We start from the raw sequence: 27,194 nt of genomic DNA on the forward strand, positions 1-27,194 counted from the left end.
CTCTCATCTTCTAAATTAAATGTCCCCCCTGGGAGTCAGATGGAAGCAGTGTACCTTGTTAGCTCAAGATGCAATGCAGATCGAGATCCATTAAACATGTTACGGTCATCTTTAGGTCATTTTAAAAGCATATCAACATCTGAGAGGAAAAGCTTCAGTCTAGGAAAGAGGGAGACTGTAAGACCAATAGTATAGGCTTGGGCAAAACTCAGAGTGATAAAGAGAGGAGAGACTTAAATTGTTAAAGATATGGCTCTTGACGGATCAAGTATGTGTTTTAATTAAGGTGGGCACACAAGTGTTGCTGATAAAAGAACTCGAAGTGTGAAGTGCTCTGTTGCGGGAAGTAGGGGTGCTGGAGTTGCTGCAGCACCCTCGGATCAAGGGTGCACCCTCTACATACTCCTGTCTGTAGGCTACAGACATCAATAAAATCATTCAAAATACTACAGAGACGCAATTTGGGCAGCAAGAACAAACGGCTTGTTGCGTTGCGGCCATATTAATATAATCCATAGAAAGGCCTTAACCTCTAACCCTGGCAATTAGAATGGTAAACTCATGGGTACACTCCCAATGGCTGCCATTCCTGATTGGAATGGGCATGTTTGTTCTGTGGATTCTATTTCTATAGCTATACCTATTTGACCTTTCACAAATTTTTAAATACAGTCGTGGGGAAAATCCGTTAACCTCTGCGTCTCACAAAGATGTGCCGGTTGGAACCAAAAATCTCAAATTTGGACTAATCAGACCAAAGGACAGATTTTCCATCCAGTCTGTCTATTGCTTGTTTCTTGGCAAGTCTCTTCTTATTATTGGTGTCCTTTCAGTAGTGGTTTCTTTGCAGCAATTTGACCATGAAGTCCTGATTTCAGTCTCCTCTGAACAGTTGCTGTTGAAATGTCTGTTACCTCTTAAGGAGGCTGCGAATTTTCGCAGCTTTTTGTTAAAAATCGCGCAACATTTCAGCGTCCTGCTACTCATGCCAGGAATATAGTATATGCATATGATAAGTGTGTGTGTATAGAAAACACTCTGAAGTCTCTAAAACTGGTTAAATCGTGTCTGTGGCTATAACAGAACGTGTTTAGGAGTCAAAATCCTTCGAAAAACTGGTCACCAAAAACACAAAAATAATATCCATCCGCCAGTCACTGTATTGTCTAAGGCTGAAGAAAATACATGGCAATCCCCTGTAAACGCCTACAGCTTCCACACGATGTCGCCAATGCTGTCATTTAGGGGCGGCTTTATCCTTGGTTTGGTAACGTGACGCATTTCCTTTCTTTGGGCTCACCACAGGATGTTTTGAATGTGAAAACATGGACGATGATTTCAAGACTTGCTGCTATCGAATACAGATCGCCCCGTGATCAATTTAATAGATTATTAACGTTTATTAATACCTAAAGTTGGTTTAGAAAAGTAATTTGAAATTATTTGTAAAAGTATATAGGCAACTTCTGTAATTTTAAAAAGTGACGTTGCGTCTTGTAAAGGGGCATTTTTCTGGATCAGACCGGTCTTCAGCAAATCACATTTTGGGTATACAATGACGGATTTAATCGGGAAAAAGACCCAATTGTGATGTTTATGTGACATATAGGAGTGCCAAGAAAGAAGCTTGTCAAAGGTAATGAATGTTTTATATTTTATTTCTGCGTTTTGGGTAGCGCCGGCTACCGTTGACGGTCTGGTATTCTGGGGGGTGTATGCTATCAGATATTAGCTTCTCATGCTTTCGCCGAAAAGCATTTTGCAAATCTGACTTGGTGGCTAGATTCACAACGAGTGTAGCTTTAATTCAGTACCTTGTATGTGTGTTTTAATGAAAGTTTGAGTTTTATCGAAAACTTTCGGTGGCGCTCTAAAATATCCGCTGATTTGATCCCGCCACAGGAACATCTTCCCTAACAAGTTTTAACTCTAATGAATTTATCCTCTACAGCAGAAAACTCTGGGTCTTCCTTTCCCGTGGCGGTCCTCATGAGAGTCAGTTACATCATAGCGCTTGACGGTTCTTGTAATTTTCCGGATTGACTGACCTTCATGTCTAAAAGCAACGATGGACTGTTTCTCTTTGCTTATTTGAGCTGTTCTTGCCATAATATGGACTTAGCCCTATTTGGTGAAAGACCATCTTCTGTATACCACCCATACCTTGTCTCAACACAAGTGATTGGCTCAAACACATTAAGAAAGGAAAAATTTGACAAATTCAGGCACGCCTGTTCATTGAAGTGCATTCCAGGTGACTACCTCATGAAGCTGGTTGAGAGAATACCAAGAGTGCAAAGCTGTCATGGCAAAGGTTGGCTATTTGAAGAATCTAAAATATATTGGGATTTATTTAACTTTTTTTTAATTTATTTTTTACTTACTACATGATTCCATGTAATTTCATAGTTTTGATGTCTTCACTATTATTCTGCAATGTAGAAAATAACAAAAAAAACTTGAATGGGTAGGTGTGCCAACTTTTGACTGGTACTGTAGTTTGGAAAGCAAATGCCTACTGTGGAAAAGAGAAGACTAATCTGTCTGTAGAAGCTACCAAATGTCTTCATCTTCTCTCCAATATTGAGCAAACAGCACTGTTTTTCAAATAAACTTAACTTAAGAGGCTATTGGCACGAGCATCGGCCATGACCGGTGTGTAGCCTAGCCAGAGCATTTTCATGCTCTCTTTATACTGTAGCCTATTTATGTTGACTGACCATGTCTTAAAGCAACGATGGACTGTTGTTCCTCTTTGCTTATTTCAGCAGTTCTTGCCATAATATGGACTTTGTCTTTTACCAAATAGGGCTATCTTCTGTATACCCACCCATACCTTGTCTCAACACTATTTTCATTGGCCTGGGCCATAGGTTGCTTACATATTGATCTCAGTTTGTCAGTGTTGGAATAGCCACTCATTTCAGTCAATTATGTGGTTTTAAAAAAGATTGCCAATGTCTCCAGTCATGTAAAATGACGTAGAATTGCATGAAATGCGTTAATGAAGGCCAAAGACAATGTCAACAGTGAAGAAGCGACTCCGGGATACTGGCCTTCTAGGCAGATTTCATCTGTCCAGTGTCTGTTCTTTTACCCATCTTAATCTTTTATTTTTGGGGGTCCAGTCTGAGATATGGCTTTTTCTTTGCAACTCTGCCTAGAAGGCCAGCATCCCAGTCACCTCTACTGTTGACTTTGAGACTGGTGTTTTGTGGGTACTATTTAATGAAGCTGCCAGTTGTGGACTTGTGAAACTAGACACTAATGTACTTGTCCTCTTGCTCAGTTGTGCACCAGGGCCTCCCACTCCTCATTCTATTCTGGTTAGGGCCAGTTTGCGCCATTCTGTGAAGGGAGTAGTGCACAGCGTTGTACGATATCTTCAGTTTCTCGGTAATATGTTGCATGGAATAGCCTTCATTTCTCAGATCAAGAATATGCTGCCGAGTTTCAGAAGAAAGCTATTTTGTTTCTGGCCATTTTGAACCCGTAATCGAACCCACAAATTCTGATGCTCCAGATACTCAACTAGTCTAAAGAAGGCCAGTTTTATTGCTTCTTTAATCAGAACAACAGTTTTCAGCTGTGCTAACATAATTGCAAAATGTTTTTCTAATGATCAATTAGCCTTTTTAAAATGATAAACTTGGATTAGCTAACACAACGTGCCATTGGAACACAGGAGTGACGGTTGCTGATAATGGGCCTCTGTACGCCTATGTAGATATTCCATTAAAAATCAGCCGTTTCTAGCTACAATAGTCATTTACAACATTAACCATGTCTACACTGTATTTCTGCTCAATGTTATGTTATTTTAATGGACAATTATTTTTGTCTTATTTACTTTCAAAAACCTGGACATTTCTAAGTGACCCCAAACTTTTGAGCGATAGTGTATGTGTGTCATAGGGTTGGGTAAGATTGATGATAAACATGAAACCATATCTGGATTGAAACGGAATGCCGTTGCCTTACTTTGCACAGAGCAGATGTCAGCACCCTGTGAGATTCAATTACCCAGAGATTATATCCAACTATTCACACTTATTTCTTTAAAACCTTACTGTGTAAAGAGCATTATGAGTATTGATGGCTGTGTCAGTTGGGCAATATTTATTGCTCTATTAATACTTCATATCTTGCCCCCAAGACCTATGACATTGCACTTGGCTGTGACAAAGGCTTAAACCTCGAGCTAAAAGCTCCAGTTCCCCATAGCATTGAAATCAGTCCACTAAGTCTAGAAAGTGCATCTCACTTGGTCTCAAAGACATCTCTGTGTGGGAAGCTTAGTTTACTGTATTTGTACATCTGGGTTCTCTACATTTCTTAGGTTTGTTTGGTTCCTAGGAACGTAGCAATTAGTCGGCTTATTCTGGATGCCACTTCTGACACCAACTGTTACCGCCTGTGTGAAACCCTGAAGCTCTATGCTGCTCATTTGGTGACCTTTAAAAAATAATAAAAAATAATAATAATTGGCATTTTTTTAAGGTCTCTAGCTTGTGGGCTTATTGCCTTAGTGAGTTATGCTTCATGTACTATACTATAACTCGTGTGTTGTTTTAATGGACGCTTTAGGCACATCAAGTTGAAGCACTCTTGTAGCAATTTCATCATGGTCTCCAATCCCACAGTAGCAAGGGACAATGACCAGGTGCTACAAGAGCCACTATCAATGGACTCGAGCAGGAACAATGGCTTTCAGGAACACGCGTTCATTTATTATGCATCATGAATGTATAATTGATAACAATAGGTCTAGTAGGTTGGACACATTGTGAATACATGAGTAATTGGTTTGTAAGCCTATGAAAGTAACTACGCAAGCTTGACATGTAATAAACTAGATCAGTATTGTATATTGATTATTTTTTTTAGTTTACTGTCATATAAATGGTACACACAATTATAGTTACACAAATTGAAAACACCCTGGCAGGTTGGTGGATGTTGGTTAATCCCGACCAGACCCCAACCATGAGCACTCCATTCTGCCACCTCTGGTCTCTTGACTCTCTAAATGACTAAAAAATAAGTGTAAATACGGTGCATGGCAAAACAGACAGCACATTCAAAAGGCTGTGTTTGGTGTGTATCGTGTGTCAAATTCGAGGCCTGCAGGCCTAATCTGGAGCCCAAATGTGGCCTGTGGGTGGTTTGAGTAAAAACAACATTTGGGGGAAAGTCAACTTCAGTTGAAATGACTAAAACCAAATTGAAACCATGTAGAAATGATATTGCTCTAGATTTATACAGTCACTTCACTCTTCCCATGTTGCTAAGAATAACCAAAACAAAAGCAGGATTGTCAGGGAGCATCAAATTACAGAAAAATACTATTTTTTTTGGGGGGGGGGGTTGACACCCCCAGCGTATCAGTCATTTCCACATAGCCTTCCTGACACTTGGAATGATTTCAACAATCCTTATTCAGTAGTCTTGGCTAATTGCTGCTAGAGGTATGTCTATGTATGGACATGGCTAGGTGGCATTTAATGGTGCAGAAGGCCCGTCTCTGTCCTCTCGGAGGCTCATATGGTGTCACCATTTTAACCACTGACCTCTCATCCCCTCTCCCTATCGCTCTCTGAGTCTCCCACTCCTCCTGGCCCTGCCTCTCTTCCACAGTCTCTCTCATCCTCTCCCGCTCAATCTTCATTTCCCTCTCTCCCTCCATCCTCTCCCTCAGCTCCTGCTCTCTCCGGCTCCACTCTTCCTCCAGCCTGTGATACATGTGAAGGGAGAAGTGCCATCCCCCGTTCTCCTGCAACATGTCCTTCACCCTGCTCACTAATGCCTCAACCTGACCCTTTCCCTCCCACTGTCCCTCCTTGTTATCCAACACGTGGCACCTGTACCTGCACTTTTCCATCAGCCACTGCAGTGCTAGGCCCCCAGATTGGATATGCTGCTCCAGGCTTCGCCCACTTCCCTTCAGTCGGTCGCCGAAAGTGAAGAGCACCATGTGTGCCTCCACACACTAGAGGTCATGACCTCCATGCGCCTCTCTGCCGCTTGCCTCGCCATGTCGGTGAAGTCCAGTAGGGGAATCACTAGGAGGACAACGTGGGGACCAGGGCCACACAACGACAGGGCTCTTAGCAGCTCTATCTTCTCCTCCCTGGGGACCGAGTCTTCTGAGAAGCCCCAGCCCCGGGCATCAATCACGGTGACGTCACGACCGGCTGCGGTTCCACTGGCCGCAGTGCTAGTCCCGCCCCCTCTGGTCGAAGGCTTTACGTCCAAGTATGGTCTTGCCACAGGAGCTCTTGCCTGTGCGTTTAGGTCCTACCAGGAGAAGGCGAACGTCGGCGGCGTCTGTGCCGGCTAGGAGAGAGGGATGCTGTTAGAAAGGAACTCGTATCTGCTCAGACCTTAGTGCCAGAGTCCAAGAGAGAGGAGTGGGATAGAGAGGAGAGATGGAGACGTTAATGAGAGAGACAGGCAGACTGTCAGACAACTATCCAGTAAAAAAACATCTGCCAATGTTGCTTTGTGCCACTCACTGAAGTTCTACTGCTTGTGTTTGTCATAAAAAAAAGTTCAATAGAGGTGACCTTGCGAGACTCCAAGTTCTGAAAGTTTCCTACACAATGCACTACACGCAGTCGCAATGAAATTGTTTTAATTTACCCCCATCTAGCCTCTCCTGACGTAGAACTTGATTGAGCGCATCCACTTGTACTTGGTACAGCAAAAAAAGATGTCCTCTCACTGTCAACTGTGTTTTTATTTATAGCAAACTTAACCTCTCTGAGATATGTGGGACGCTAGCATCCCACCTGGCCAAAAGCCAGGGAAAATGAGTGCCAAATTCAAATAAATTACTATAAAAATCTAACTTTCATTAAATCACACTTGCAAGATAGCAAATTAAAGCTACACTTGCTGTGAATCCAGCCAACGTCAGATTTCAAAAAGGCCTTTCGGCGAAAGCAAACGATGCTATTATCTGAGGATAGCACCTCCGTAAACAAAGAGAGAAACCATATTTCAACCCTGCAGGCGTGACAAAACACAGAAATAAAAATATAGTTCATGCTATTCAAACTACTTTTGTAATACAACTTTAGGTATTTTTTAATGTAAATAATAGATACAATTGAATACGGGATGATCTGTGTTCAATACAGGAAGAAAACAAACTGTAGCATGCTTTCTGGTCACGTGCCTCTATCTAACAGTACACTTCAAGTTACCCTCGTTCAAGATGGCCATACTTCTTCATTACACAAAGGAATAACCTCAACCAATTTCTAAAGACTGACATCCAGTGGAAGCAGTAGGAACTGGAAGAAGGTCCCTTAGAAATCTGGATTCCCAATGAAAAACCATTGAAAAGAGTGACCTCAACAACAAACAAATGTGAATGGTTTGTCCTCGGGGTTTCGCCTGCTAAATAAGTTCTGTTATACTCAGACATGATTCAAACAGTTTTAGAAACTTCAGTGTTTTCTATCCAAATCTACTAACAATATGCATATCTTATCTTCTGGGGATGAGTAGCAGGCAGTTGAATTTGGGCATGCATTTCATCCGGATGTGAAAATACTGCCCCCTGTCACCAAGAAGTTAACATGTGTAAATATTTGTATGAACATAACAAGATTCAACAACTGAGACATAAACTGAACAAATTCCACAGACATGTGACTAACATAAATGGAATGTGTCCCTGAACAAAGGGGGGTCAAAATCAAAAGTAACAGTCAGTATCTGTTGTGGCCACCAGCTGCATTAAGTACTGCAGTGCATCTCCTCCTCATGGACTGCACCAGATTTGCCAGTTCTTGCTGTGAGATGTTCCTCCACCAAGGCACCTGCAAGTTCCCCGACATTTCTGGGGGGAATGGCCCTAGCCCTCACCCTCCGAACCAACAGGTCCCAGACGTGCTCAACGTGATTGAGATCCGGGCTCTTCGTTGGCTATGGCAGATCACTGACATTCCTGTCTTGCAGGAATTCACGCACAGAACGAGCAGTATGGCTGGTGGCATTGTCATGCTGGAGGGTCATGTCAGGATGAGCCTGCAGGAAGGAAGGGTAACACATGAGGGAGGAGGATGTCATTCCTGTAACGCACAGCGTTGAGATTGTCTGCAATGACGACAATCTCAGTCCGATGATGCTGTGACACACCGCCCCAGACCATGACGGACCCTCCACCTCCAAATCGATCCCACTCCAGAGAACAGGCCTCGGTGTAACGCTCATTCCTTCGACGATAAACGCGAATCCGACCATCACCCCTGGTGAGACAAAACTGCGACTCATCAGTGAAGAGCACTTTTTGCCAGTCCTGTCTGGTCTAGCGACGGTGGGTTTGTGCCCATCTGCCTATGGGGAAACCGTGTTTAAACCCTTTACATTGAAGATCTGTGAAGTTAATTTGTAAAAATCCAAATATCTTTGAAGAACAGGGTCCTGAAAACTTCCCTTTTTCTTTTTTTTGCAGAGTTTATGAAAGTACACCCATTGGTGAAATCTTGTTATCATGAAACGTACATTGCTAGTCATTCAGAAACATATTTTAGACTAAATGCTACTGGCACTTTTATCTACTTAGTTGAAGTCGGAAGTGTACATACATACACTTAGGTTGGAGTCATTAAAACTAGTTTTTCAACCACTCCACAAATTTCTTGTTAACAAACTATAGTTTTGGCAAGTCGGTTAGGACATCTACTTTGCATGAGACAAGTCATTTTTCCAACAATTGTTTACAGACAGATTATTTCACGTATATCACATTTCACATGTATCACATTTCCAGTGGGTCAGAAGTTGACATACACTAAGTTGACTGTGCCTTTAAACAGCTTGGAAAATTCCAGAAAATAATGTCATGGCTTTAGAAGCTTATGATGGGCTAATTGACTTAATTTGAGTCAATTGGAGGTGTACCTGTGGATATATTTCAAGGCCTACCTTCAAACTCAGTGCCTCTTTGCTTGACATCATGGGAAAATCAAAAGAAATCAGCCGAGACCCCAGAAAAAATTGTAGACCTCCAAGTCTGGTTCATCCTCGGGAGCAATTTCCAAACGCCTGAATGTACCACGTTCATCTGTACAAACAATGGTACGCAAGTATAAACACCATGGGCCCACGCAGCCGTCATACCGCTCAGAAAGGAGACTCGTTCTGTCTCCTAGAGATGAACGTACTTTGGTGCGAGAAGTGCAAATCAATCGCAGAACAACAGCAAAGGACCTTGTGAAGATGCTGGAGGAAACCGGTACAAAATGATCTATATCCACAGTAAAACAAGTCCAATATCAACATAACCTGAAAGGGAGAGGCTTGCAAGCCAAAGAACACCATCCCAACCGTGAAGCACGGGGGTGGCAGCATCATGTTGTGGGGGTGATTTGCTGCAGGAGGGACTGGTGCACTTCACAAAATAGATGGCATCATGAGGCAGGAACATAGTGGATGTATTGAAGCAACATCTCAAGACATCAGTCAGGAAGTTGAAGCTTGGTTGCAAATGGGTCTTCCAAATGGACAATGACCCCAAGCGTACTTCCAAAGGACAACAAAGTCAAGATATTGGAGTGGCTATCACAAAGCCCTGACTTCAATCCCATGTAAAATGTGTGGTCAGAACTGAAAAGGTGTGTGCGCGCAAGCTCAGTTACACCAGCTCTGTCAGGAGGAATGGGCCAAAATTCACCCAACTTATTGTGGGAAGCTTGTGGAAGGCTACCCAAAACATTTGACCCAAGTTAAGCAATTTAAAGGCAATACTACCAACTTCTAATAGAGTGTATGTAAACTTCTAACCTACTGGGAATGTGATGAAAGAAAGAAAAGCTGAAATAAATAATTCTCTCTACTATTATTCTGACATTTTCACTTTGTTAAAATAAAGTGGTGATCCTAACTGACCTAAGACAGGGAATTTTTACTCAGATTAAATGTCAGAATTTGTGAAAAACTGAGTTTGAATGTTTTTGGCTAAGGTGTACGTAAACTTCCGACTTCAACTGTATATCTACCCTGTAAAGTGCACTTACCACCGTTTTCAGGCGAACTCCAGCTCCCCATTAAGGCGGCTCAGCAGGCTGCAGGTCACAGTGGCAAATGTAGTAGTCCGTTTCACAGCGAACCCTCTGCTCCATAAAATTGTTAATTAGCATTAGTTAGTAAATAAGCTTTTGCTAATTCACTTCCGAGCATATGCGGTCAGGTATTTCTTCACGAAACAAGTGCAAGTTAGTTGGAGTGTTTGTCTCAAGTGTAGAATTCATAATGACTTGTTCAGAGATTGGCTCCTTTTTGAAATAAAGGACCTTTGCAAGCCCCTCCCCTTTGCATTGCAATAATAGTTTATTGCTTACTTGACAGCCTTGAGTAGTATTATGTTGCTACTATTAAACTCTTGTTTCTATGGTTACTGTAAGGCAATACTTTTCTAGTTATGTTACACACGGTAAAGGATTGTCTATTTTAAGACTTCTTGGAATATGTTCCAAGTTATTTTTGTAATTTTTATGAGGCAACTCTTTCACTGTGGTTAATGTTGAATCAAGTTTTAGTGTAGAGCCAGCGTTTTATTGAGGAACTCTTTGCTATGATAAAATACCTGGGAATCAGGAAAATGATTGACCAAGTGGAATTTGGCAATGTGTTTGCATGGACTGTGCGCACCCATTTTCTTGTTGGTAAAAATAGGTTTCATGTGAAAACTCTGATCTTAAAACACCCGGTTGCTGCCTTCCTCTCCCATGTCATCCTCTTCTCATTCTTCCTCTTTTCCATCCCTTCCTCCTCTCCATTATCCCCCCTCAGTCATTTATCTGCAGTGCCAGTAACACAAGCATGTGCTCACTCTCTTTTAGCCTTTGGGGCACTGGGGACAGATTTCTTTATGCAACCTCTCATTTGAAGTGTGTGTGTGTGTGGCAGGGGATATGAATCTCATTGCCACTAGTGTAACACTAGCTATAGAAGTATTTTCTGTACGTCTGTTACACTGTAGCTGAAAGGATACAGAAGAGACTGCTGTGTACCTGACATCCACCTGACAGGTAGTCGATTTCCTTGTTGTGACCATAGCTTATACTGCTCCTTGTCCTCATGCAGGTGGCCTGGCTCTACATTCCAGCCTTGTATTCCACTCTGTTTTCACTCCACACACACACCCTTGCACCCTTTACAACCCCCAAACCTGCAGAAGGGTGTGTGTGTGTGTGACTACCCCCTCTGAGTTTAGACTATACACCCTGTCTTCCAGCACATTTTACAGCTGACATTACTGGAAGAAGGTGGGTGTGTACCAGACCCCCTGTCTGTGTTTAGACTGCAGGCTTTCACACTCGGCATGTTTTAAACAAGTCATTACTGTTTGAGTGTTCACACCTTCTCTATTTTTCCTGTCGTATCCTTCTGTCTCCTAGATCCAACTGTACTTCTTTGTGATGTTCACGCACGCACACACACACACACACACACACACACACACACACACACACACACACACAGCTTTCCCAGTTGACTCATCTATAGCGTCAGCGAGGCATTAATTCAGCTTTTCTGTGTGAATCACACGAGAGCAGCACACATGAAGGAAGTGTGTGTTCAGTCTCATCGCCTGTGGGACATCTCGATCACACCGACTCGCATTCCTCTTGTTAGGTTTCTAAGTGTGTGTGTATGTGTGTGTGTGTGTGTGTAAAGAGTGGCGAGATGAGAGGGGTAAGGTGGAGGGAGCGCTGTAGGTTTGAGAGTAAGGATGGAGGAGAGATGGAGGGATGTAGAGCGAGAGGAAAGGATCGATGGAAAGAGAGCTGTAGCGCTAATGGGATGAGCGGAGTGAACCAAAGGGACAGCGAGATGGATGATGTTCCCTAGGCTCTGGAGTACAGCACGTCTGGTGTCTCCTAAGGCATGGTGCTGAAGGCACAGTACAGCTCCCAATGGAGCTCAGTATTTTGTGTGTGATTCCCGAAATGTGTTCTCCAGTGTTTTGAGGCCTGCTCACATCTGACATCTCCATCCCCAAGCATGTATGTGCCTCTGCCTCACCTGTAATATCTCAGAGCCCTGTGGATGTGCTGTGGTGCTATGACCAAATCGATTGCATCTTTGTCCACACTTTGGATGAAAGTATGTGTATATTTGTGTGTGTTTAGTAGCTGTGTGTGTGATAAGTGTCAGTGTGTGTGCTTTCATGCCCTCTTTCTGGGTTCTTTCATCTCTGTGAGATGATGACTTTGTCTACTGCTAGAAACTATATACATCACATGGCCAAAAGTATGTGGACACCGGCTCGTCGAACATCTCATTCCAAAGTAATGGCCATTCGTATGGAGTTGGTCAGCAGTAGGATTGTCCAGGTCTGACGTCAAGGATTCTGACCTTGGCAGGTGAATAGGTTTCCTACCCAGGCAGAATAGAAGTAGGAGGGAAAACTGAATTGTACCCTTGTGTAAAATTACCTCTCCGTCTCTCTAGCTCATTCTGTTTTTTCTTTCTTTCTTTCCCTCTCCTCTTTCTTTTTCCTCGCTCACACTCACGCTTGCTCAGACACCACACACATACACACACATGCACATTACCCCTGAGCAAAGCTTGAAGGTGATCAGACTGTATTTTCTTCTCTCAGACCTGAGTCCCTTGCTTTCATCGGCTCAATAATGAGACCCCACCTGAAAGTGTGTGTTTTTGTCTTACCCTCAACTTTTACCTCTACCCATGGGTGGCCCTCTTCCTCATTTAGATAACTGTGCACTGTCCTCCACTCCTCTCTCTGTTCGGTCAGAAACAGCGCTGTCAGTGTGTTCTCTGGTAATGAGGACTTAGGGTGGTAGGGGTGGGTCGCTTGCTCTCTCTCTCTCACACACATGCTGCCTATGCCTGCAGTGCTGGGAATTTCAGCACCCATACAGTTCACCATCACAACTGACTCCTGCATGCAAGTGTACGTCGCACGTTTTATTCATGAGTGAGAGTGCATATCAGGGAGACCATGAGAGGAGGAGGATGAGGAAGAAGGAGAGCGAGAGCTGTTGTAATCTCCTGAACATAGTGACCCAGACTCTGATCCTGTTCGTTTTCACATCTGGTGCCCCCGTTCTCCCCTCCATCTTTCCCTCGTCAATTTTTCCTCGCTCGGTCTCTCTCTCCCTTACTCACTCACTCTCTCTTTCATCGACAGTCAGTCGGTTTCTTTTGTGTCCACAAGGTGTTTTTTTTAAGTGCTTTAATTCTCTATCAAACCACTGCAATAAGCCCCTCGCCCCTTCAAGCCTGCCTAGTGATGATGACAATACTTCAGAGCGCCTGTCAGACATCGTTAGCATTCTAAATCATTCAATCTAGAATAAATAAAACCCTGAAAAAAATAATATAAATGGATCTATAGTCAGATGGAATAATGCCCACTTGATGGAATATGCCCACTTCAGCCCTAGCCCGGTATCAGACCTGCATGGGCGGTCTTCTCAACTCCTATGGTCAGTGTAACGCCAATGGCAAGATACTACCACAAACTGATCTTGGACCTCATTTCTCTCACAGGACACTGTAACTGTTAAGAGATTTACTGTAATGTATAAAAAGCTGCGGCCAGTGAGGGCCTGTTTATTACCCCTGACCAGCCCTGTTCTGCCCCTGAGTGGTGCTGGACATCGCTGGCAGGAGAGTAGAAGATCAAAGCGCAGGAAGTTGGTGTTGTGGACAACAATTGGGTCCCCGGTCTCGTGTTGGCATAGGAGGAAGTAATGTGTTCGGAGATGTCTTTTGGCCGTTATTACAGCATTTATTTCATCGCCTGTCTGTTTTATTGAGGACAACTATGGGTGTGGGTGGAGGGGAGGTTAGTGGGTGTGTGTGAGCTTGTTTTGCGACTGTTCTCTCATTTGTTTTTGTTATTTTCAGGTAAACTAGGTGTTTTCTATTGATATTAGCACAAAACAAATAAACCAAAATGGATTCCAAATTCCATCGCTAGTGCTTTATGGAGTCTTAGAGGAGCCTTTTTATGCCTATGAGTGTACAAAACATTAAGAACCCCTTCCTAATATTGACTTGCTGTTGCGCGTGGAAAACCCAGCAGCGTTACAGCGCTTGCCACAAACCCGTGGGTCTGGCACCTACTACCATACTTAGTTCAAAAGCACTTAAATATTTTGTCTTGCGCATTCACCCTCTGAATGGCACACACACACAATCCATGTCTCAAGGCTTAAAAATCCTTTAACCTGTCTCTTCCCCCTTTCATCTACACTGATTTTGAAGTGGCTTTAACAAGTGACATCAATAAGGGGTCATAGCTTTCAGCTGGTCAGTCTGTCAAAGAAAGAGGTGTTCCTAGTATGGATGCACGATATATCGGAATTGTCTAGTTTTAACGCCAATGTGCAAAACCGATGTCAAAGCTGAAGTGCATACCTATTTTATTTTTTTATTTAACCAGGTAGGCCATTTGAGAACAAGTTCTCCTTTACAACTGAGACCTGGCCAAGATAAAGCAAAGCAGTGTGACACAAACAACAACAGAGTTGCACATGGAATAAACAAACGTACAGTCAATGACACGATAGAAAAAAGTTTACAAATGACGTGAGGTAAAGCAATACATAGGCCGTAGTAGCGAAGTAATGACAATTTAGCAAATTAACACGAGTGATAGATGCACAGATGATGTGCATGTAGAGATACTGGGGTGCAAAAATTAAATAAAAACAATATGGGGATGAGGTAGGTAGATTGGATGGACTATTTACAGATGGGCTGTGTACAGCTGCAGCGACCGGTTTGCTGCTCGGATAGCTGATGTTTAAAGTTAGTGAGGGAGATATAAGTCTCCAACTTCAGTGATTTTTGCAAGTAAATACCAGCACTGTAGGTGCGCGAGACAACTTTACCAGCATCGTAGCATACCTATCAATGAATCGTTGTGACATGTGAGTGTAATAAATGTGTAATAACTACATCAAAAAATGTATGAACGTGTTAAATGATTGTGATGTGCAGTCATATTCAGGTCCTGATTGGTCAACAAGCTAATTTGACGTGTTAAATAGTATCTTTTTTGATACGCAAAGACCCAATCGGCGTTCCATAGAAATCCTGGGGACATACGTAAATGCCAACAAAATAACTTTTTGTTCAGTTGTGTGTGTGTGTGTGTTTTCTAACCTTTTTATTTAACTAGGCAAGTCGGTTAAGAACAAATTCTTATTTACAATGATGGCCAAACCCGGACAACGCTGGGCCAATTGTGCGCCGCCATATGCGACTCCCAATCACCACCGGATGTGATACAGCCTGGATTCAAACCAGGGACTGTAGTGGCGCCTCTTGCACAGAGATGCAGTGCCTTAGACCGTGTGTGTGAACATTTTAACTGTACTAGAATGCTTAAAAGGGCAGCTAAAATGTTAAATATCAGTTATCGGTATCGTTTTTATTGGCAAGGAAAATATCGGTATCAGCCAAAAATGTCATTGGCGCATCACTAGTTCCTAATCCTAATGTTTTGTGCACTCAGTGTATATAACAGTCAAGTGAGCAGCTTGCTAACATAACCTCGTCCCAGGGTTACATGTACAGTTAGCGTGGCTGCTACAATCCGATATCCAATAAAGATGACAAAAACAAAGGTTATCTAACTATTTACTGGATGTGTCTGTGTTTTGTATGACTCCCGTTGGCGAGAGACCTGCATTGGCAGCTTTTGCTTGTGAGAGCTCATTAGCTCTGGCTGCTGTATCGTACTGTACCGAGGAAAGAGGATTATCTGTCTCGACAAACACCCACATGTGTTGACACTGTACTGCGCTTAAGCAAGTTTCCCCAGAAACGTAGGTGTTTGAATAGTTAGTTAGCATAATGCTAACGCTACAATATGGGGATTTCCCTCGGGATCTTCAGCAAAACGTTAGCCATTGAATGAGCATGTGAAAGCTGTCACTGGTCCTGTACTCTACTATCAAACTGCAGTAGACTGCTTCTGTATTCCTGGCCAATGGCAGGTGCCTTGGTCCTGTTTAAACTACATGAGTCCTGATAAACCTATAATCAGCCCCAGTCGTTCCTCTCTCATATACTGTAGCTAGCACTGATGTACTGGGATCAGAGGAGAGCCTTTCTATCCACAGTGGGGATCAGTCTCATTTGTCCTTGAGAGCGCCTCAAAGCCTTAGCTTGCCTCTGTAAATATGCCAGTGGCAGAACTGGGAAGCTGGTCAAATATGAATTCTGCAAGTCATTTGCTCCTGTGGTAATGAGTGTGGGTGGCAGTGTGTGCGTATGTTGAGTTTATTTGCGAGTATGTGTATTTGCAATTGTCTATGTCCGTCTCCAAATCTGTGTCTACATGTATCTGGCTACACGTCTGCGCATCTGGCTACACGTCTGCGCATCTGGCTACGCGTCTGCGCATCTGGCTACGCGTCTGCGCATCTGGCTACGCGTCTGCGCGTCTGGCTACGCGTCTGCGCGTCTGGCTACGCGTCTGCGCGTCTGGCTACGCGTCTGCGCGTCTGCGCGTCTGGCTCTGCGTCTGCGCTGGCTGCGCGTCTGTCTGCGCGTCTGGCTGCGCGTCTGTCTGCGCGTCTGTCTGCGCGTCTGTCTGCGCGTCTGGCTGCGCGTCTGGCTGCGCGTCTGGCTGCGCGTCTGGCTGCGCGTCTGGCTGCGCGTCTGGCTGCGCGTCTGGCTGCGCGTCTGGCTACGCGTCTGCGCGTCTGGCTACGCGTCTGCGCGTCTGGCTACGCGTCTGCGCGTCTGGCGACGCGTCTGGCGACGCGTCTGCGCGTCTGGCTACACGTCTGTGTCAAAATGCTTGTGTTCCTAGCTCCAACAGTGCCATAGTGTCTCACAATCCACATCTAAAAAGAATGGAATTAAGAAATATATCAATATTAGGATGAGCAATGTCGGAGTGGCTTAAACTAAAATACAGTCAAATAGAATACAGTGTATATATTTGAGATGAATAAACTTTATTGTTGAAGTGGCCAGTAATTCCATGTCTCTATATAGTGCAGCAGCCTCTAAGGTGCAGAGTTGAGTATCTGTGTTTATATACAGTACCAGTCAAAAGTTTGGACACAACTACTCAAACCCTGGAATGTCTATATGTATACTATTTTCTACATGGTAGAATAATAGTGAAGACATCAAAACTATGAAATAACACATGGAATCATGTAGTAACCAAAAAAAAGTGTTAAACAAGTCAAAATAAAGAAAAACCTTGAATGAGTAGGTGTGTCCAAACTTTTGACTGGTACTGTGTATGTCTGTGTGTGTGTGTGTGTGTGTGTTTACATATCAGTGTCTACATCCAGTTTGATGAAAACACAATCTTTCCCACTTGTTCACGTTCCCAGGCAGCTTGAGAGACAGTGGAAGTCAAGGAGACATTCAATCCATAACAAACTTCCAAGGTGGTGACCCAGAGGAAGGTTGATCGACCCCACTAATTGCAATGTAAAAAAACAATCATTGAAAAATTCCGATGCGTCCAATTGTTATCATCATCCTGTAGCTGCAGTGTGTATGAATGTCCCTTGAATGCAAAAGGCATGAAATTGAATGAAAGGCATACAATTAAACGCATTGAATTGGACGCTGTTGGAGGCTTTGGAAGTCATATGACGCGTGGGTTCTTTTCCACGTTAATCGCTAATGGTAGCCTCGGGGGAGAACATGTGTGTGCCTCTCTGGGTATGAATCCTTGGAAAGCCACTATGACTGGTACGGGTGCACTATTAGCAGATCAAACACTGGCGATTCTATTCCCTTGGAAAAGAAGTGAAGAAGGGTGGAGGAGAGAAGGATTGGGTTTCATACTGCGTGGGATCTTCTGGTATCTTTCTGTCTTTCTGCAAGATTGTTCAATGCAAATACACCCGATCAGCACAGTTATCACAGTGGAAAACCTCCTGTGTATCGGTCTCCATTTTCCTACTAGTGTATCTCCCTCTTTATCCCTCCTCCCCACCTGGAAACAGTGCTTTCATATTTGTAATTGATCTTTTATATCGATCAAGTGTCCACCTAGCTTTTCCCCTGCTGGTTGTCTGTCTCTCTCTCTCTCAAATCTTCCCCTCTCTCTCTAATCTTCCTCTTAAATCTTTAAATCCATCATATTAGAGAAGGGTTTCACAGTGGATTTGTCAGTCCCTTCAAAGGCACCCAGGGCGAAGACTGCTGATGCTGCATCCTCTAACACAGCGTTTCCCAACTCCAGTCCTCGATTACCCCAAGCAGTACACATTTTTGTTGCTGTAGAACCTCATCCAACTCCTCCGGGACCACAATGAAAATGTGTGCTTTTGGTGATACTCGAGGACCGGAGTGGGGAAACACTGTATTACAGGATTCTGCGACAGCACTTTACACCGGCTGCCTTTTGAACGGACTGACAATGAATCCGCTGTGAAATACTGTCTAGTCGCCTGTCACTAAGGAGTGTCATGTCAAGCGCTCCAACAGATGTGGCTCCCCTCCCACTGCAGTAGACTTGGCCTGGCCTGATAAACGAGTTCGCTGCTTAACCTGACTCATTAGCTCATCAGCTAGCATTAATAGATGCTGCTGCTATGTTCAAATAATGGCTTTGTGAGTCACCACTAAGGGTATCGTGGGTACTTATGTACTGTAATGGGGCTGGTAATTGATATCATCATTATACCGGACCAAGTTTAATAGTTAATGACTAGTGATATGTAGTGGATATTTTCTTGTCATTTGTCATCTGTGAAACCAAGTGACGACAATATTTGATGTGTAAAATAGCTGTGCGTTTTCATGCGTCTCATGACGAAGGGTTGGCAAATCTGTAGCTAATTGCTACAACATACTGCAATGTGCAGCTTTATAAACTGTTATCTAATGGTGTTTTTTTTTGTTGAGCTGTGAATCCTCCAGCAGTGGTACAGTATTCCCACTTCCCACCTTAATATGTCCTGAGCTGTCCGGTGTCTCGCTTCTTGATAAACTCTCTGACCCATCCTTTCCTTGATCAAAGACTACTTGGCTGCACTAATCACTCGGAGACTGGATCACTTCGATTACGTTCCCAGTTGGATCCACTGAGGCATGACATCTTGTGAGGGCTTTGTAATAACTTACTGGTCCCCTTTTCATTGAAGTTCAAGTCATCAGCAGACAAGCGTAGGGAGTTCGAAGACTTTGATTGATAGGAGCGGAACGTCCTGGTTTAGAACATCTGCCTTCATTTAAAAAATAAAACAAACCTTCTACCGGGTATATTTAGGGGGAACCTGGCTGTCATCATTCCCTCAGAGCTGTTCGAGAACCATCCAGTGCTCCCCGAAAAGAGATGGGTGACTCTGTTCTACTGGTGACTCTCTGTATTTGCTAAGCTCCTGAGACCGGCGCGGCGCTGCTGTAGAAAAGTCCCCACACTACTGAGCACTAAAAGAGCTTTTATAGCGTGCTCAAATTAATTAGATTCCCTACAAAACGTGCCCCTTTCTTGATATGTTCAGTCCCTCAGCTTGTCAACCGGGCTCCAGAAATTGCTTGAGTAATAATCATAACGACAAACCAGAAAAACCCTATCCTTCGCCTCCCCCAAGTAGTTATTTTTTTTCTGTGCATAAGAACAAATGATTATTTTCCCCCAGCTAATGGGCCGGGGATAAAAGACGAAGCATGCCACGACTTATCAAACGCAGGAATGTGCGCATCCCCTCAAACAGATGGAGTGGTGTCTTGATCAATTAAGTTGATCAATTAATTGATCAATTAAGTTCCAGTGAGAAATGAAAATCAGCAGGACTGTGGCCCTCAGACTAGAGTTGTGCTCTGCTGCCTTAGCGAGACGATGACAAGTTGGCTAAAGCAGAAGCAGACTGGAATGGGTACAGTGACATTAGGGACATGAGAGGGGGGGGGGCACTTCACACTTTCGATAACGCCAGGGCTTAAACCATACAGCGAGCATTATGTACAGTGTGTGATAACCATACGTTGGTGTATATTGTACACCTGAAAGACCAGGACACATCTTGGGATATATAAATCCTGATGTACAAAGCATTTTCACTGGTCCATGTTTAGAAGGAAACACTGCATGAAAGACCAATAAGAGGGAAAGGCAAAACAAAGATAGAAATTCAATGTTTTGGCCACCTTGTTTTTTTGGCAAGTATCAAGGCGTGGTCTTGCCCGCACTGTGGTGCAGTGCGTCTGAAATGCTTTTAGGATTTGGCAGAGGGAAGAGAAGATGCTGTCTGTGTCCTTAGTGCCAACATGACAGAGTAGCCTCCATTGGCTAGTCAGGGGGTCTTGACAAATGGTAAGCCTACTGTACCACTGGAAGACAGATCGCACTCTACAAGGTTACGCTGAGGACAGTATCGAGCAGCTGTGTTCCAACCCGCCACTAAAACACCAGATTTTGCCAATCGCTTAATGATCAAGACCTTGTTTTGCTGAATCTGGTGTGGTTTAGTGCTGCGCTTGAGCAAAAGCCTGCCCACACCGTCTTTTCCTCTGCAGTGTTTTTGACTGCTGATATACTGTTGAGACTTAGACAGGTTTTAGAAAGTGCCTCGTGTTCATTGGAAAAGGCTTTCTATTAGCGTGGTGTTTGTCTTTATTTCTCCTAGCTAGCACACCGTGAACATTGCTACGCGTGTTTTGTGCATGCACTCTCCCATTACCCGGGGGCAACAACAAAGCCAGCTTAGCATCCCTTTCTTTTACATTCTGTTGTCTAAATTTAGCCAAGATAACGAGGGCCTTATTATTTTAGAGGCTTTGAGATTCTGGTTAAGTCCAGCATTAACCTGACAGAGCTGGTTCTCATGCTCACACTCCCGGGGGGGGGGGTGTGTGTGTGTGTGCCACCTTGTATAACCTAGTGTTTTACTCACCCATTGTAATTCATAGCATGTTTCCTCTATTTACTAGAACACAAGCATCTGTTGAACCCAGTTAGTCTCCCCCTCCTATAATGGTATGCATTTGCTTACTGTTATTTGATAAGTGCCCCACTCCTAATAGCCATGCAATAGAGCGCTGTGCAGAGGTTGTGATTCTTTCTCAACACCTGCATATTGATACAGGAACACAGTATGGTAAGAAGTGTTCCTGAACGTATTGTGTAACTTGTATGTGACACGTCTCTGTCTAATGAGAAGTGTGTGTGTGTGTGTGTGTTGACTAATTACCCTGTATCGATAACTTTGAGCACGTGGGTGTGTGTATCATCTGAGACGGACAGGTCTCTAACGCATGGGGTTAACCTTGAGCTCAGCGGTGCTGGTCGGAGAACAGGTGGGAGGTTGGTGATGAGTGTTTTCCTCCAGAATGACCGCAGGGTGAAACGCTGGCTGTGTCGACGTGTCCGACTCCTCCGATGACGCCATAACTCTCCCAGGTCTATTCGAAACGGGTGTGTCAATGTTGTAACTGCCACTTCCCTTCATTTGAGTCACTTCACCAAACTGAGGCAAGACCCCATTTTGTTTGTTCGTTTCAAAGCGGTATCTACATTATTTTGTGGCTTATGGATGAGACCAATGGGTTAGCAATTATGGGTATCGATCTAAATTATGCTCCCTGTTTCACAATTTTATTTCAGCTGCCAACATTTCTGGTTTCTTTGTCAAAGCTGTACTGTAGCACGACTGGTGTTGCATCCCTCAGGCAACCGCACGTGGCATGACACCTTACACACACATTCTCTTGCTCTCGCTCTCCATCTGGATGAGTGGTGAAGCGAGAGCTCGATCTCTGCCCAAAATCTGTCCACATGAAGTAGTTCTTTAATTATTAAGCCGGTGAGGAGTTTTTGTATTGGGGCCGGTGAGTGTCGATTTTAGTCAAGATAACCATTAATTGACATTTTGATATGTGAGACTTATTTGATCTAATAGAAGTTGCGTAATTCTTTAAAAAAAAATTGTTTTTTTTACCCCTTTTTCTCCCCAATTTTGTGGTATCCAATTGTTAGTAGCTACTATCTTGTCTCATCGCTACAACTCCCGTACGGGCTCAGGAGAGACTAAGGTTGAAGGTCATGTGTCCTCCGATACACAACCCAACCAAGCCGCACTGCTTCTTAACACAGCACGCATCCAACCCAGAAGCCAGCCGCACCAATGTGTCAGAGGAAACACTGTGCACCTGGCAACCTTGGTTAGCATGCACTGCGCCCGGCCCGCCACAGGAGTCGCTGGTGCGCGATGAGACAAGGATATCCCTACCGGCCAAACCCTCCCTAACCCGGACGATGCTAGGCCAATTGTGGGTCGCCCCACGGACCTCTCGGTCGTGGCCGGTTACGACAGAGCCTGGGGACAAACCCAGAGTCTCTGGTGGCACAGCTGGCGCTGCAGTACAGCGCCCTTACCACTGTGCCACCCGGGAGGCCGCGAATTGTGCAATTCTTAGGTTGTTATGAGGGCACTGATAAGTGTGATGCACGTAACATCCCAGCAAATTTGAGAAAAAACACTTGGTATCAGAGTGGTCTCTGTTGAAGTTCGAGACGGTCTATGCGTTGGTTAGCAGATCATCTGACTCTCCGTTCAATACAGGCGGTTGATGTCAACACCTCATTGAATATATACAATTCAAATTTAAAAAGTACTCAATGAGATGTATCCACCAATCCGCTCTGTGGACAACAATTCCCATTAAGGCAGAGACATCCGCATCTGGTCATATATCTATATCTCTGGTGCTGTCCATCTCTGCGTTTCCCGCCATCTTCTATCCCTGGGCCAACCTCCACTGGCACTGATGGCTAGGGTCACAGAGGTCATGGGCAGGGACATGCCCCACACCCCTCCCAACCATCTGCCCAACCGTGTGACGTAATTAAGCCAATCAAAGGTTTTGAATATCGGCCAATCAGGGAGAGTGGTATGAGCTAACGGCAAGGGTGAAATAGAACATGTAATTTTGGTTAATTAAACAAGGTCCCAAAACACTACGATGCACAACGAAAGTAGTGTTGCCGTTGCCAGCCCTTCCAGTTCAGCCTAGAGTCCCCAAGGAATATAACTCGAGTATGAGCAGTAAAGCTATTACAGGATCATTTAATGAATGCCCGACTGAAAGCAATACATGGAATGTAATCAATCTCCCCGGATTTTTGATTCGAGTCAAAGTTGGCAGCCCTACATGAAAGTGACTCATAATTCACTAGCAACAATACCTTTCATCAAAACCTGCAGGAGACGAGTCAAACAGAACCGTGAAAATTAACACGGTCCCTTTTTTAGATTGTCATTTGTAATTAGTTCATCCAAAGGTGGCTCCACTTCACTAATAAAATGTCAACAAATATTTGTTTTCATTATGGAGTAGCTACCTGTGCTTGTCTCCTTTTTTTCACCCGATCAGTATGATAACACCCATTCTTTTCACATACTAGTAGTCCAGAGGGAAAGGAGGCTAGTAAAGAAACCTCAAAGGTATTGGGATGCAGCCCAAGGTTTTTAATATAATGATAGTCAAGAGTGACTGGACACCCCAGTAAAGAAAGACATTGAATCATATTGGGATGCGGCCCAAGTTCTAAGGTTGTAGGAGCAACGCCTTTGTACTGTAGATATTTTGGTCATGGCTTAGGGTCTTTATGGTGAAACGGGTCTAGGCAGATGGGAGGCTATCATTCTAGCAACCGGGCTGTGGGTGTAATTTATAAGTCCTTGTGAAAGGGAGCAGGCACTAAAGGTGATTGACGGGAGCGTCAGCTGGAAAGTGGTAGGGAGAGGAGGTGAATTACAACATTGCTAGTGTGCGTCTCTTTTATGCATAGTTAAACACATACAGTACACAGATGCATGCATACAAATCAAATCAAATTTTATTTGTCACAGTCACATGGTTAGCAGATGTTAATGCGAGTGTAGCGAAATGCTTGTGCTTCTAGTTCCGACAATGCAGTAATAACCAACGAGTAATCTAGTTAACAATTCCAAAATTACTACCTTATAGACACAAGTGTAAAGGGATATAGAATATGTACATAAAGATATATGAATGAGTGATGGTACAGAGCGGCATAGACAAGATGCAGTAGATGGTATCGAGTACAGTATATACATATGAGATGAGTATGTAAACAAAGTGGCATAGTTTAAAGTGGCTAGTGATACATGTATTAGTAAAGATAGATGATATTACAGTATATAAAGATGTAAACAAAGATGATAGTTTAAAGTGGCTAGTGATACAGTATATATAAATATGCATATGAGATAAATAAATAATGTAGGGTATGTAAACATATTAAGTAGCATTGTTTAAAGTGGCTAGTGATATATTTTACATCAATTCCCATTATTAAAGTGGCTGGAGTTGAGTCAGTGTGTTGGCAGCAGCCACTCAATGTTAGTGGTGGCTGTTTAACAGTCTGATGGCCTTGAGATAGAAGTGTTTTTTCAGTCTCTCGGTCCCAGCTTTGATGCACCTGTACTGACCTCGCCTTCTGGATGATAGCGGGGTGAATAGGCAGTGGCTCGGGTGGTTGTTGTCCTTGATGATCTTTATGGCCTTCCTGTGACATCTGGTGGTGTAGGTGTCCTGGAGGGCAGGTAGTTTGCCCCCGGTGATGCCTTGTGCAGACCTCACTACCCTCTGGAGAGCCTTACGGTTGTGGGCGGAGCAGTTGCCATACCAGGCGGTGATACAGCCCGACAGGATGCTCTCGATTGTGCATCTGTAGAAGTTTGTGAGTGCTTTTGGTGAAAAGCCAAATTTCTTCAGCCTCCTGAGGTTGAAGATGCGCTGCTGCACCTTCTTCACGATGCTGTCTGTGTGGGTGGACCAATTCAGTTTGTCTGTGATGTGTACGCCGAGGAACTTAAAACTTACTACCCTCTCCACCACTGTTCCATCGATGTGGATACACATGCACGCATACACTGATCTGATACACTTAACGCTGGTTTACAGTCCCGTCTATCGACGGATCTGTAGGCAATTGTGACTTCATGAACATTCTGTTGTCGTCCGATATCAAACTTGTCATTATGAAAAAGTATAAAGCAGCATTGGACAGCCTCTGCATGACATCAGCAGCCCGGTGCTCCAAATAGCATACCTTCTCTGTTTTAACACCAAGAAACCCATCCGTTTTAAAACAGAATTGAGTAACTGTCAATCTAGCAAGCCATGCAACTAAAAGTAATTTTCTAAACAATGTCTTGGTTCGTTGCTAGCTAACTATAGCTGACAACCTCTTCACTTTTTATGCATTATTACAGGAAGATAAACCGACAATATCATTATGTACAAGGTAATGGCGTGCTTACAGGAAATATCTTCATGCCACAGTGTGATGAAATAAAAGTAGTTTGTTCTATTGGGGAATTTTAGAACTCCTACATCTTGTCACAGGAGGATTTGGTCTGGTTGCTGTGGCAGTCCGGTAACCACGACAATGGACATTGCTACAGTCGCAGAGACTTGAACTGTTTTCATGTCTGTGCCACAAGGAAACTGGCAGTCTACACTACTCTACAGACATTCCACCTGAATATAAATTAAATGTTTTGACCAGCGACACTTGTCACTTATTATCTACAGACATGTCACACTGTCAGATATCCTGTTTCCTTGTCACGAACAGTAAAAAGGGAATTCTGTATTTTGCAGCCTTTTTTTCCATTGTAAAAACCACCAACTAACCTTTCCTCTTCTCTTCCTGGTTACAGCGGAGCCCCTCCCCCTGATGGACCTGTGTCGTCGGGCCGCCCGGGTAGCGTTGGGCCGAGAGCGCCTCCAGGAGATCGAGTCCCTGCCCTTACCCCAGTCTCTCAAGAATTACCTGCAGTACCAATGACCAAACCACGCTCCACCAACTGGGACCATCTGGAAGGAAACCATGGCGATCTAAGTGTGATGGAAGATAGCCAGAATGTCAGGGGGGTTCGAATGAACAACGGCGGATGCCGGAAGCGGAATGTTTACATTGTGGGATAATTAAGCTCTGCGGTGAATAGATAGACACTTGTGTTCAGGTTTTTGACCCAGAGGATGATTGATACTTTTTTGTTCGGGGTTTTGACACGTTTGGACTTACAATTATTGATGGCTGTAGCTCTCTTCCAATGAAGCCCCTATTTCATGGACTGGTATGGTCCACGGTCACTTTGAAGTATGGGTGTTAGGAGACTACTGCCATCTGCTGGTTTGAGTGAGAACGGCGCCTAGAAGGCACACACTAAATACCCCGGGAGGCCTTTGAAATCATATCACTGCTACTGGATACTCTATAGTCAGTCTCCTATAATGTCCTGTCCAGTCGGCAGGCAGACACAGGACTTTTCTACAGGGCTCAGATGTGTTTCGGTCCATTTCCAGTTCAAACTGGCCTGGAGCTCACTGGTAACATACAATATCTGCCCCGTTGTCTTAAAGGACCCATTAAAGGACTATGCCAGTTCTGGACTTACTAGGTTTACACCTAGTTTTTCTGGATCTATGTCAAGTAATGCAAGGGGAAAAAATGGCACAGCACCCATTTTGGGAGGGGGTGTGGATGACCACACACCATAGCAGTCATCTTTTTCCTCTAGAAGGCTTGAGTCACTTTTATTTCTGAGTTTGTACCCTATATTTTATTCTTAGTGTGGATTATGATTCTGACGACGATGATAACGTTACGATGACTGTTTATTTATCATGAGGTAGTTTCTTTTTACGTTACGTTTTACGTTACGTTCAGGTAAATATACTACACCGATATGGGAGATGATGATCAGCGCTGTCACCCTAAGGCTTTTTAAACCGGATGCTGCTTTAATTATTATTATCATTATACGATCACTGATGGTTTTAATCTATATCTGCCTGCTTGGATGGGAGACCAGGGCCATTCGGGGGCATACACAGTGGAATGTATGGGCAGTGCTGTTAGCAGATCTGAAATGTGAATAAAAGCCAAGTGAATGAAAAAGCCATTTGTTTCCTGGGATGGTAATTTCCTCCGTATCAAGGTTGGGCTGCCAGGTGTGTGTGTGTGTGTGTGTGTGTGTGTGTGTGTGTGTCTTTCTGGATAAAAGCCAAGGAAGGCAGATTTGTTTTTTATGTGTTTTTCTCCCTCTTTGTTTATACCGTCAGTCACGCTCAGAGGAAACCAGGGCATCCTCAAATCCAGCTGTGACAGTTTGTGTAACCTCGTCATCCCTCGACCACATCTGACCTAACTCCCTACCCCCTCTCTGTATCTCTACCTAACT

General features: G+C 43.8%; 1 protein-coding gene across 3 annotated transcripts in view; it reads left to right on the plus strand.

Moving 5' to 3' along the window:
- Nucleotides 1-26,915, plus strand: part of LOC112260326 (SPRY domain-containing SOCS box protein 4) — a 112,397-nt gene extending 85,482 nt beyond the window's left edge. For all 3 annotated transcript variants that reach the window (XM_024435346.2, XM_024435348.2, XM_024435347.1), the window contains one exon: nucleotides 25,668-26,915. In XM_024435346.2, coding sequence (XP_024291114.1) covers nucleotides 25,668-25,795 — 128 coding nt within the window. In that variant the 3' untranslated portion in view covers nucleotides 25,796-26,915. The remainder of the gene's footprint in view (nucleotides 1-25,667) is intronic.
- Nucleotides 26,916-27,194: the final 279 nt, after the last annotated feature.

The sequence above is a fragment of the Oncorhynchus tshawytscha genome, linkage group LG10 (genome assembly GCF_018296145.1).
Source record: "Oncorhynchus tshawytscha isolate Ot180627B linkage group LG10, Otsh_v2.0, whole genome shotgun sequence".
Classification (NCBI taxonomy): domain Eukaryota; kingdom Metazoa; phylum Chordata; class Actinopteri; order Salmoniformes; family Salmonidae; genus Oncorhynchus; species Oncorhynchus tshawytscha.